At 36.0% G+C, this 13,288-nt stretch overlaps 1 protein-coding gene across 1 annotated transcript; it reads left to right on the plus strand.

The window, feature by feature from the left end:
- Nucleotides 1-4,553: 4,553 nt before the first annotated feature.
- LOC116902827 (taste receptor type 2 member 120) lies at nt 4,554-5,441 on the plus strand. The gene has a single exon (XM_032905158.1). It carries the CDS (start codon nt 4,554-4,556, stop codon nt 5,439-5,441), a length of 888 nt encoding a protein of 295 aa, XP_032761049.1.
- Nucleotides 5,442-13,288: the final 7,847 nt, after the last annotated feature.

The raw sequence follows: 13,288 nt of genomic DNA on the forward strand, positions 1-13,288 counted from the left end.
TAAAATAATACTATTAGTACTACTGAGTTTTTCAATAAAATTTTCTGCTCACAATACTTGTTTTATTCTGAAAGAAAACTATCATTCTTTGATTAAGTGATTTACATAATTTTCTTTGTTGTTTGGCTGTCTCATGTCTACTTTTTGTAGTTTATTTTTTCATACAACTGGATTTAGGAAAATGAGATCATTTATTTTATGTCTATTTTTAATTAAAGATAGTTTCTATGAGTGCTAAATATAAATGAAAATTTAACTCCATAAAGGGAATGAAAACACTGAGGGAGAGGGAAGAAGGGTGAGAAATAACACTAAAGTTAATTGACAAATCCATAGAGCATTATATTAATTTATAACTAATTAAAATTACATCTGATATATACAGGTTACACATATATTCATAATATATACCTGCACATACATATAAGTATATATATGAATATATGGACACACACACATATAAATGAATTACACCAATTTTAGTGACAATGTTCTTTCTCCAACCCGTAGACTATCAAAAATTCCAGTGCCAGACATGAGAAACTTCCCTCAGAATTGTTGGTCAATGGAGTTCAAGAGACCACAAAATAGTATAGGGTATTTCCATTATGCTTTTGAGTTCTAAAAAAATGTATATGTGACCCTATTACAGATGACTCCCACATACTTCAGACACAGGTCTTGGAACACTCTACCCGCATCATACCTGAAAGCTTCAACAATAATTGTACAAGCTGAGGAAGAAGAAAGGTCATCAATAATGCTATGCAGTGTATCGCCTGCAAGCCAAAGCAGTGCTCAGCGCAAGATATTCTGAAAGATGCAATCGTGGCACTTATGTCCTGAAGGTAACCGACACATAATTGGACTTAAGTTTGGCTAACATGAAGGGAATTCCTATGTAGCAATGTAAAAGTAGAACATTTCTATGGCTGGAGTGATCATAGAACCCAGAGGACTGCCCACCACTGTCACTTTCTTAAAGCAATATAGAATTGCTAACTGCACTCTAAACGCCTATCATTATGGTTACAGGTAAGGGTAGGGATCACTCTCTTCAAAGCAGCTTCTTAGCAGTTTTCAGTAGGTGGAGAATGTTACGCTTACAGCTGGCCAAAATGAAAATATAATGAACCATGAGATGCCAAACCCCAGCAGTACAACTCTACAACCTAAATCTCAGCGAACAGTGCAGAAAAGGGAGAGGAGAAGATCCTTAGTAACTCATTATAATATCCAGAAATTTTAAGATCGATTAAAAAGGTCAGGCCTAAAATCCTCAGTTATTTTTCCTTTACTGACCAACATAAAGTACTGGTTATGAAGGGTAAACTCATCATTGATTTCAAGGAGCATCATGTTATTTGTCTAAATAATTCAGAGCAAAAATCCATAAAACTCGTGCCATTACCACATGACGGATTCTGTCAATGTGAATGGTGGACTGAACACTTTAGCCTGATTTGCTAGCATGCAAATAAGACATATTCGCTTTCACGGTTTTTGTATTACTTTGATTGTCTCATCTCTCAGGGATTTGAATTTACCAAGGTTAGATAGTAATCAGTGAAATTTGAAAAACATAATCTGGAACTGTCTAGAATGATACATGAATGTTGATCATCTTTAGATGACGTCAGAGTTTCATTACCACACTATGGTTTAGTTAAAAGAAAATTTTAGATCGATGTAGAAAGATTGAGAAAACCTCATCTGCATGTCTTCTATGCTTTTGTCATCGAAAGTTTCTTGATTTCATCTAAGAAGAAAAATAATTTTTAACATGTGTGGGTAGCTCACCGAAAAGCCATACAGCCTTTTATTCCTTTCAGTTGAAATCTGAAAACCTTCTCAAGAGACATAAACTATGAGTTCTGATTCTTTCATTTCTGAAGTGAAATTAAATTTTACAGTGCTTGTTGTTTATATCCTGTTTTTTTTTTTAGAACTGGTTTCTTAACCCATACTTATCAAGCACAATTTTTTATTTAGTAATTTAACAATTACATTATTAAAAATATTTTGAAAAAGAAAAACAGTGGAGGGATAGAGTCACCATCTACTTAAGGCCCCAGTAAATTGATACTGTTAATGTACCTACCCTCCCTTTCAACTCCCTCAGTCCTTTTCCTAACTCTTCCCTATGGGTCCCTGACTATTTGATTTGTCTTAGTCAGCTACTGGTAGAGCCTCTCAGAGGACAGGCATGCTAGGATCCTGTCTGGAAGCACAACATGGCATCAGTAATAGTGTCAGGGTTTGGTGCCTGCCTATGGGATGGATCCACAGTTGGGCTGGTCACTGGGTGGCCTTTCCTTTAATCTTGTTCCATTTTTGTCTCTGATTTTTTTTTAGATAGGACAATTTTGGGTCAGAAGATTTGAAAGTAGGTTGGATAAAGTTACACTGGGATATTTTATATTATTTATGGCTATGGATATTTGAATTGAAAACCCAGACATAAACCCATACAATAATGGGAACATTGCTTTTTGCAAGGAACTCAAAACTATACGATGGAACAAACAAACAAAATTTAACAAATGTTGCTGGTCTTAGTGTCTGCCTGTAGAAAAATGCACAGATCCATATGTATCACCTAGCACAAAACTCACGTACAAGTGGATCAACGACCTCAAACATGAAATCAGACGTACTAAACCCATGGTTGCTATCAGCATGTAACATAAATAAATAATTTAATTAATAAAAATATAGTAAACATGCCATTCACCTATAGATATACAATAAAGAGATTGTTGTCAAGCCTAGTATTTTTTCTGTAAATAGTATTGTGGTATGTATTTGACAACCACAAATTAACAAGTTTTTGCTTTCCTACCATAATGCATGTCACACACACACACACACACACACACACACACAGGACAGGGGGGGAGGAGGGGGAGGAGGGGAGAGAGGAGAGAGAGGAGAGAGAGAGAGAGAGAGAGAGAGAGAGAGAATTAATAAATCTGAAATCTGGACCTGGTAACCTAGATGAGAACAATATCGTCCTTATTCCAAGGGGTTAAGAAACATGTAGACTGACCTTCCAGTTGAAATAGTAAGCTTAGTAAATAAATTTTATTTTACTCTTTGTTAATTGGCTGAAATTTTAAAGAAATATTCTAAAATAGGACAAAATAAAAATTAGTCATATTCCTCAGTAGAAAATTGTAAGATATCTTTCTTGTTGAATCATAAATCCAGATATCAATGTGTAGTTTTATAGTCCCATTTAAAACAAGAGTGTGGGGTATAACAACAATGCCACTGAGACATTTGGCCCAAAGAGAATATCACCCATGATGGAGCTGGAGGTACAGGTGGTTTTGAACATGGCTGATGTGAGTCCTAGATGCTATCCCTTCAGCCATTACACACTTTTTAAATGAGGTAGCATCTGACTGTGTAAGCCTATTATTGCACTTTCACTGCTTTCCCCTCCACTTTCTCAGTGGTGGGATCACAGTGTGAAATCATATCTGGTTGTTTTTGCTCTCAGACATTTTGACTGATGAGATGGACTTCAGTTGTAGCTTAAAACTGGAAAGAATATTCTTGAATTGTATAAAAATTTTAAATTTTTTCAAATAATTTTAATCAAATAATTAATACTTGAAACAGATGTGACGCTCAAAAGTAACGCTTGTGAAGCTCTGCACAAGAGTTTTAAAACATTAAGAATGGGCTGAATAGCTAAAATGGAGAGAGAAAGAAATCTATAATCCTAGGTGTCATCCCAAAATGTAATTTTTACATTTTGAAGGCCACAGGGCAATAGTCCACCCTTAAAATGTCCGTGTGTGTGTGTGTGTGTGTGTGTGTGTGTGTGTGTGTGTGTGTTTGTGTGTGTGTGGTTTGTGTACAAGTTTTTGCATTTAAAGGTATTTATGCTTTTATGAACTACTAAGAGTAAATGTACATATATGGTTTAGTTATTATAGGGCAGTTTTCAAGGAATGTTTGTCACTTTGATGCTCATTTGAAAACCATAGATCTTTTGAGATGGGAATTTGAGACCTTTTATTCATATATCTTGAACAAAAATATTTGAGTCCAAAGTGGATAATAATTCTATATGAGCTAAGTTTCACGTAATGACTGGCACCCCTTACATGTTGCAGGTATTGAGTTCTAAAATTTTACTAACAAATTTGGCTGTCATAAATAATGAATGTTTAAAGAAAAAACAACATTTGAAACAATGGAACAGAATGCATCTTTATTTGCCTGCTAGCAAATTGCAATGCAGCATCCTTCCAATAGCAGCACTGAAATACACCAGTCAATTGCAGAAAATAAAAAAAAAATAGTACACAATTGAAGACATTATGGTAATATCAATTTTCATAAAGTGAGATTTCATTCACCTATTATTATAACACATTATTGTTCTGCTCAACACAGAGTTAAAAAGAAGCAAGAACTCTTGTATATATTCAGTTAACCACTAGTAAAATTACGTTTGCATATTTAAAAAAAGAATCATAATCTGTGAATTTAGCCTTGCTTTTTTTGTTCTTGTTTTCCTTTTCATTTGGTTAGACACAATGGATTTGGCAGAATGGATCGTCACAATCATAATGATGATAGAATTTCTCTTAGGAAACTGTGCTAATTTCTTCATAATGGTAGTGAATGCCATCGACTGTATGAAGAGAAGAAAAATCTCCTCAGCTGAACGTATTATAACTGCTCTTGCCATCTCCAGAATTGGTTTGTTATGGGCAATGTTAATGAACTGGCATTCACGTGTGTTTTCTACAGATACATACAATTTTCAAGTGACAGCTTTCAGTGGAATTACCTGGGCTATAACTAATCATTTTACCACTTGGCTTGGGACCATACTCAGCATGTTTTATTTATTCAAGATAGCCAACTTTTCCAATCGTCTATTTCTTCATCTGAAAAGAAAACTTGACAATGTTCTTCTTGTGATATTCTTGGTGTCTTCTTTGCTTGTGTTTGCATATCTTGGGGTAGTGAACATTAAGAAGATTGCTTGGTTGAGTATACATGAAGGAAATGTGACGGTAAAGAGCAAACTGAAGAATATAGCAATCATTGGAGATATGCTTCTCTTCAGCCTGATAAACATCACACCATTTGTTATATCACTGACCTGTGTTCTGCTCTTAATCTACTCCCTAGGCAAACATCTCAAGAATATGAAATTCTATGGCAAAGGATGTCAAGATCAGAGCACCATGGTCCACATAAGGGCCTTGCAAACTGTGGTTTCCTTTCTCTTGTTATATGCCACATACTCTTCCTGTGTAATTATATCAGGTTGGAGTTTGCAAAATGTACCGATCTTCTTATTTTGTGTGACACTTGGTGCCTTCTATCCAGCAGGTCATTCTTGTATCTTGATTTGGGGAAACCAGAAGCTTAAACAGCTCCTTCTTTTGTTTCTAAGGCAGATGAGATGCTGACTGAAACAAAATGAAAGCCTTCTGATAAACAACAGAGAGAAGAATGTATAGAAGTGTATACAGGATATAATATAGATCTATGATAGATGAATATAAGTTGTCATAAAGATTGGAAAGAAACAATTTGGGTAACAGTAATGAACCTCATTTCCTAAAATTCTATAAACAAAAGATGAAAGATGTGGTTAGAAGCTCAAAACAGATTTTACTTATTTCAGGCTATTGCTCTTGTGTACATCTTAAAACATTGTAGGGGTGATGAATTGCCCATAATTTCTTCATTTTACATTCAAATTTATTTTATTCTTAACTGAAGAAGATTCTGACTTTCCATTTTCAAAAAGTATAATCATTGCAAAACAATACAGAAATCATAGTGCATAATCTGTCTTTTATTTTCCTGTTGGTACCACCTCTTTTAAAACTACATAATGCAAGTATAGGTTATATACTGAAGATCTTATTTCTTATAATCTTGTATAAAATGTAGAAATTAGAGAAATATGTTGATATAATTATTTATGGAGATTTTTAGTGGAATAGTAGGAAATGGTCAATTATTGAGTTTATGTGATAAAGTGGGAATTTCTGGGTTTGTTGGAGACTCAGTTCTCTTGCCATGTTTTTCTGGAAACTGTTTTATGAGAGGATATTTTGCCAAACCATAAACATTAGAGGATGTTTTGCTGAGAACTGATGTGGTGTTTTTCTGAAAGCTGTTTGGTGAAAGGGCATGTGATTTTTCTGGAGCTGACTCTTGAGAGGACACAGGATATTTAGAAAGAGTATAAGTATAACCCAACAGGCAGTAGACTACACTTTTGCATTGGTTCTTCTTGCTTTCTTCATTGATATTTGCTTGTTATACTTTCATGGAGAGAAACACACCAAAGAACTTCTGGTGTATTCTGCCTGCCTCTTGCCACTTCCAAGGACTCATGCAGCTCAGTGGAGCCTTGTGGTTTCTTCTGAATCTGCAACTACTGATTCATGATTGGAGTTTGAGAACTGCTATTGCTCATTGGTGTTTGTTGTTTTGCTAGTGAGCTGAACTGATGACAATGAAGATTCAAATCTCCCCAAAGGAATATTTTTAAAAAGTTACAAAATCCTGGCTTCCCATTAACCTTTTTTTCCCCATGTCTGATGGGTAGTTGCCTATAAGGGAAATAGAATCATTAGAGAACCATAATTAAAGTAAATTTTAAAAAAAAATCTAAGGCTACAATGTGATTGTCAATTTGAGATGTAATGCATAAAGCAGCTCTTCTGTTTTTGTTCTTTTTGAGAAAATTCATACAAAGTAACAAAATTAAATGTATTATTTTAGTATATGTTTTAAGTCTGTTCTTTTCTCTTCCCCAGCCTTACTACTTTACCCATTTTATACTCTCTCTGTCCCTAGTTCTTTTCTTACTCCACACCATCTCCCTTTCCATTTTCATGTTACAACTATCCACATTTTACACACACACACACACACACACACACACACACACACACACACACACACACAGAGACAGAGAGAGAGAGAGAGAGAGAGAGGAAATTAAATTTTAATCAACCTATGTGAGAGAGCATATGAAATTTGTCTTTCTGTATCTAGTCTATTTTGTTTAACATAATATTATAGTTCCTTTAGTTTTCCTACAAAGGTCATGGATTTAGATTTGTATTGTGTGTATGCATCATGTTATATTATCCATTCATCCAACGGTTTTCTTTTTATCTGGATTCATTTCTTTTTTCTTATAGATCATGCACATGAATGCACAAATAATGTGTCATATATGGGTTTGTTGACTTAATTACTTTGGGCATGTGCCTATCAGTGTATCATAAAAGTGATTCTGTTTGTTTTTAATTTTGGCAACTTCTAAATAAATTTCTGTATAGGAAGCTAAAGTTCACATCCATGAGAATAATATATACATGCTCCTTTTGACCAAATTCCATACCAGAATTTGTGGAGACTTCTTTTTTAAATTATTTATTTATAGAATTATAATATAATCCTATCCTTTTTCCTTCGCCCTTCCCTTTCTTGCCTATAAACATTCCTATATACCCTGCCATGATCCTTTTTAAGTTCATGGCCTTCTCTTTTACATTAATTTTTGTTATACAAGTACAGAATATTTTATATAATGTTACTTATAGGTATATATTTAGGCTGGGCCATTTGATACGAGGTGACCAATTGTGCTCTCTTTCTGCTGAACACTTTTTTTCCAACTGTCAGCTTTGTTTCAGTTGTCTGAGTTTTTATGTAGGGCTGAAGCTCTGTTTGCTTCCCCATCCACACTGACAAGATTATTATTGATTTCACTGTTTAGGTCATGTTTAGACAATCACGGTAGCGAGGTTATTTCTCATACTACTTAGTCATTGTCACAGCAAATGCCTTCACTATCTCTCTTAGAACCCTTTCTGCCCATCTTCCATAAAGACCCCTAAAGATATAAAGGTATAAGAGTTGTATTTTAGATGCATCCATTAGGACTGCACTCTACAGCTTTGCATTTTGATTGGTTGTGCTTATGTGTAGTGATGTCTTGTCTTCACTATAGGCATTCTCATTTGGGTATGATAGAATATCACAACTGCTCTAATTGTACTTACCATGGAAACTAAGAATGTTCAATAGGCTTTCAAATATTAACTGATTATTTCAGTTACTAATTGGACTTATCACTGACTAGGCTTCACAGTGGGAAGGGACGAAATGATCCATGAAAAGACAAAATGAAACTCTCCTCAGACTGATTTCATTATATCTGCTACTGGACTAAGACTCCTAGGACCTAGCCCAGATAATTTTTGTTTACCCACATTTAAGCACAGGATAATTTTGGGAAAATGTTCTTATAATAATTACCTCAGTCCCAAGTGTACAGCAATATAAGGCATGATTACATTGAGATTCTTTTCAAAGTATATCTGGCTTCTTTCACAGGAATGAAGACTTTTTAGTGAGAGATAGTACTTATGATTTAGAGCCTAAGAACCTTGACTGAGATAAACATAACCTTGTGGGTATCAGGATGGCCCTGACCTAATACAATATAGAAGTCACAAAAGCTGTTGTAAAATGCAGCTGACATCAATCCTAATGAAGATTTTATGGCCAAAAAGCACTGCTCCAGTTTTAAGTGAAAAAAGTATAAATAAAAACATGTATTTTGGAGGACACTAACAGAGTCTGTCTCATCAAAAAGCAAAGGTTACCAGGCTGCAAACCTGTATCATTTCTGGCATTTCAGGAACAACAGCTACGTACTTCATTCTACTGAAGACGTAAGATATGTGTTTAGCTTTTCTGGGTTCTCTAGTGCTTATGTGTGTGCATAAGGACTTGTTTGCTCTCTACAATATGTGCTGTTGGTACGTAGTCACTGCATGGCTAAGGCAGTGAATGCTGAAATATTCAACTGAGATTAATCCAGTTCAGGGTGGATTTTTTACAGTGACAATCCTGATATGCCTATTTCCCCTACATAGTTCAGGATAGTGTGCCTCTTTAATGTAATGGTGATTGCTTCCTACCTTCCATGGAAGTAAGATGAAGCCATCTGAGACCAGAACATCCTTTCAAGGTTTCTGAGAGCATTCATCTCCTTCTATAATCTATAGGTGGCATTTCTCTTATGCAATGAGATCCATCTCCTGAATATGCAGATGTATCCCAAGTACAGAACATAGAACATTCTCATACAGTGGCATGTAGAAGGGTTGTAACCAAGCTGTGGTGTTAGATTCTGCCTTTGTTTTAGGAAATAACTTTTGCAACAGAGTCTCAAATGCGTTGACAAGGTAAGGGGAGATTTGCCAATGGAAAGGACTATCAGAATGACAAAAAGACTTGTGGATGCTATCTGCTGCACTGATCTCTATTTGTTAGGACAAATAGAAAAAAAAAAGAGAGTAGGGAGTCAGGATGAAATGCAAAGAAATAAAGGATAAATTAGACCAGTGATAGAGAGCGCTTACAAAAATTCAAAAACTTAGGGGTTGGGGATTTAGCTCAGTGGTAGAGCGCTTGCCTAGCAAGCGCAAGGCCCTGGGTTCGGTCCCCAGCTCCGAAAAAAAGAAAAAAAATTTCAAAAACTTGAAGCCCATGGGAAAAATGAGGTAGTTGAATAGTAAGGAGATAAAACAACATTGAAGAAATGATAAAAAAAAGACCCATCAGGCTTGAAAAAAGTGGAAATCTATTGTTCACCATGTAGATTGGACCTGTGATATGAACCAGTATACAAAACCATCATGATCAAAGAGTTGTTGAGATTCAAAATCTTTAAATTATTAGTTTTTTTAAAATTTTTAGTTTAGGGTTTATTTTTGTTTTAACTCTGTGGGTATGTGTTGCAGGGTATTTGATCACATTGTCAACTTAAAGATTGGGTTATTTACTGGAAAAAAACTATTTCTAGTTGTAGTGGGCACACACCTTTTGTCCCTCCTTCTAGAGTACAGGGATGCCCTTAGTACATACCTTTAATCCAAAACTATGAAGGTCAGATGAGCTCTTAGAAGGAAGCATCTATTTTTTAACATATCTAATTTAGTGACAGACAAAATGTCTAATCGAAGAAAGATTTGACAGAATAGGATATACGTAAATCTCACAAGAAGGGAGGGGAAGGTAAAGCTACTTATGAAAAAGCAACACAGAGAAAGAAAGAAAGCGGTTTTTCCAGGAGAGTTTTGCAAAGAGAGGTTGAAGAGAGAACAAGCCAGATGTAGGTAAAAAGACAGAATGAGCTAGAGAATAAGAAGGATCCAGAATATTAGAACAGATTGCTAGAGTTAGTTTGAGGTAAAGCAGAATAATTCAGGAGAGGCTGAGAGTAGGCATATTGAATCAGTCGGACTCCAGAGGAGTTTGAGCCAGAGCAGTTGAGTTGAAGCAGCCAGTTAGAGCATGCCAAGAACAAAAAGGACGACCTCATTTAGTAGTAAGTCATAAATGCTGAAAACATTCTATGTCAGGCCTAGATAAGATTGTTTGGAGACTAGAACCTTCTGGGACTAGGTCTAGGTTAAAAGACTGATGTTGTAGTCCTCAGAGACAATAATTGCATCAGGTGAATAAAGATTCCTTTTTCAGGCACGTGCACATGTAAATTCAGCTGCTGACAAAGTTCAGAAGAAGGTGTCAAGTCTCCTGGACATGGATTTAAAGAGTGCTTATGTGCTACATGACATAGATGTTCTGAGTCAAACTCTGGTTCTCTACAAGAGCAATGTGCTCTTTAATGCCAATGCATCTCTCTGGTCAAAAAGAAGTGCTTTTCAAGTGCAATGAAAAAGCCTCTTGAAGCCGGTATTGTAGCACTTGGATGCTAGAAAAGAGATAGGATCAGGATCATTGATGTGTAACTAGAGAAATTGAAAAAAAATACATTCTCATCTCTCCCTGAGACAAAGGCTACATAATTATCCACACAGAGTAGGCAGTGAGTGGTTTTCTCTTGAAAAAGAAAGTACACTGAGGATGAAAATTTTTCACCCTACCTTGGACTATATCAAATGACCTGCTCAATCTTGAACCTGAGTTATCCTGACAAGTACACAATGGCCCTATTAAGACACTAAGCATAAGGGTGGAAATTTTTATCCACATTGGTGTCAGAACCATATTGAAGAGCACACATGGCTTAAGGATTATGACTGTGGAGTATTGAGGAATAGATGATATAGTGTTCTCTGTCTATGTTGCTGTACCCACCCTTTCTTTTATGACAAAACAGTTGACACAAATGATGATATAATATTCAAATTTAGTTTCAATTCAGCTATCTAGGACAAATTAGAGCACATTTAGAGCAACAATAGTCTTTAGAAATCCTACCCACTTTCTGAGAAAATATTTCATTACAAAATACTAATTCTTGTGTGTATTACATATTTATAAAAGTTTATAGAACACTAGGAACTTTTAAATAACTACATGAAATAGCTTTGTGTAACTGGAAAATATTACTCTCATTTAATGCCCTACAAATATTCTCAAAACTCTAGAATCCTTAAAGACAGTTACGATGGCTTCTGCTTTCCCAACAGGATTAGAATAAAAATTCCCATTGTCAAAGATAACTGTATTCTTTAGCTGGACAAACCATGTGGGGAATAAACTAAGATCTCACTCCTCTATAACTGTTTTTCATAGTGCAGGATTAATACTGACGGTAATACTCACATATGGAATCTGGGACTATGCTAAATGTTTCTTCTGTTATTATATTAGCACTGTTATTATGGATCCAATCATCCTTCCTGTTGGATTTAAGGTCTATGTGTAAGTTAGAAACTTCCATCTGGTGCTGTAAACCCAAGTAAAAGCATATGGCTTTAGCACTTACAGGCCCTGATGGGGAGGCAATTGATCCTGTTCTAATGAATAGATATTACATGCCTGTCAACGTTTCTTTTTATGTTTCCGTGTTGCTGATGGATGACTACTGACATTAGCCTCAGTTATGACAGGAAACACTGTTGAATGAATAACGTTCTACAGAGACTTGTAGCTGGCTTGGAACTAATGACAGTGGTTGTGACTGAGAACTCAAAAGCTCTGACAAGGATGGAAGAATATAACCAGACATCTACATAGTTTGCTCCAGGGATCAGTGGATATTTTAATAAAGGTGGCAGAAAGAATGGAACAAGCCAGAGAGAAGGATGGAGTCTTGCTTACTTGTTCCCTCCACAATGCAACATTCAGTCCAGGAGTTAGAAGAGATTCTCACAAAGCTCAGGAAAACAACAACAAAAACAACAACAACAAACAAGGCTTAGGAAACTCCTTGAAAAGACACTATCTAACGTCAGAGAGGCAGTGACACTTCCTGGAGAAAGCAAGTTCACCAATTGGCTGAGCTGCTAGCAGGTTGTTCATGTATCCTCAACAATGGACTTCTAATTATGTAACTGCTTTCATTCACCCAGGCCCCTTTTTACAAACAGAAGAAATGCAAGTTTGCTAAGTCACACTAAGGTGGAATTATTTTTTGGTCTCCCATTGCACATTCCCTTGGGGGAGCCTACATCTGCTCACATTCTGTAGGAAATGTTTCACTGTGTCCTGTTGATCAAATGTCCTCCAAGGGTTAAATAATCTATGGCAGAAAGTTAGTGCTCTCCAGTTTGGCTATACCCTTCTCAGTGGAAAACACAAGACATGGCTGAGCTTTAGGAAATGTTTCTGGTATGCTGTTTCCTGGGCTAATAGTGTAACCGCTCCATTTCAATCATCTTGTTAAATTATGTGGACCAGTATCTGTATATGCAGACCAAATTGCCGTCTCTTGCCTCAATGAATGCTCATCCTTCTCTTACTTCTGTAAATCTTCCTGATCTGACAAAATTTATCACTTTAATGCCAGCCTTATTTCTGGAGATTCATTATTGTTATTTGTATATAGAATAGTGATTTTTTAATACCTTCATATTGAATTTAATGTATTCATTTCACTTTTTAAGTGTTTTTGTTAATTGATTATTTCATTTACTTACATCCCAAATGTTGCTTCCATTTCTCAGGCCCTCTTCTCAGAGTCCCCCTTCCTCCCTGGCATTCCTCCTGTCTAGGGCATGAAGTCTGCATGATTAGGTACATCTTCTCACACTGAGGCCATAAGAGGCAGTCCTGTCCTTTATGTGTGCCTGGGGCATTGGAACAGCCCCTGTATCCTCGTTCATTGGTGTCTTAGTCTCTGGGAGTTCCCAAGGGTCCATATTAGTTCACAATGTTGTTCTCCCTTTGGGATTGCTATCCCCTTCAATTCCTACAAGCTTTCCACTAGCATTTCCATAGGGGTCCCAACCTCCGACCAAGGTTTATC

This window comes from Rattus rattus, chromosome 6 (assembly GCF_011064425.1).
Source record: "Rattus rattus isolate New Zealand chromosome 6, Rrattus_CSIRO_v1, whole genome shotgun sequence".
In the NCBI taxonomy this organism is placed as follows: domain Eukaryota; kingdom Metazoa; phylum Chordata; class Mammalia; order Rodentia; family Muridae; genus Rattus; species Rattus rattus.

Bases quoted from the DNA above. Each gene is read 5' to 3' on its own strand.
- LOC116902827 (XM_032905158.1), top strand. From the start codon at position 4,554: ATGGATTTGGCAGAATGGATCGTCACAATCATAATGATGATAGAATTT.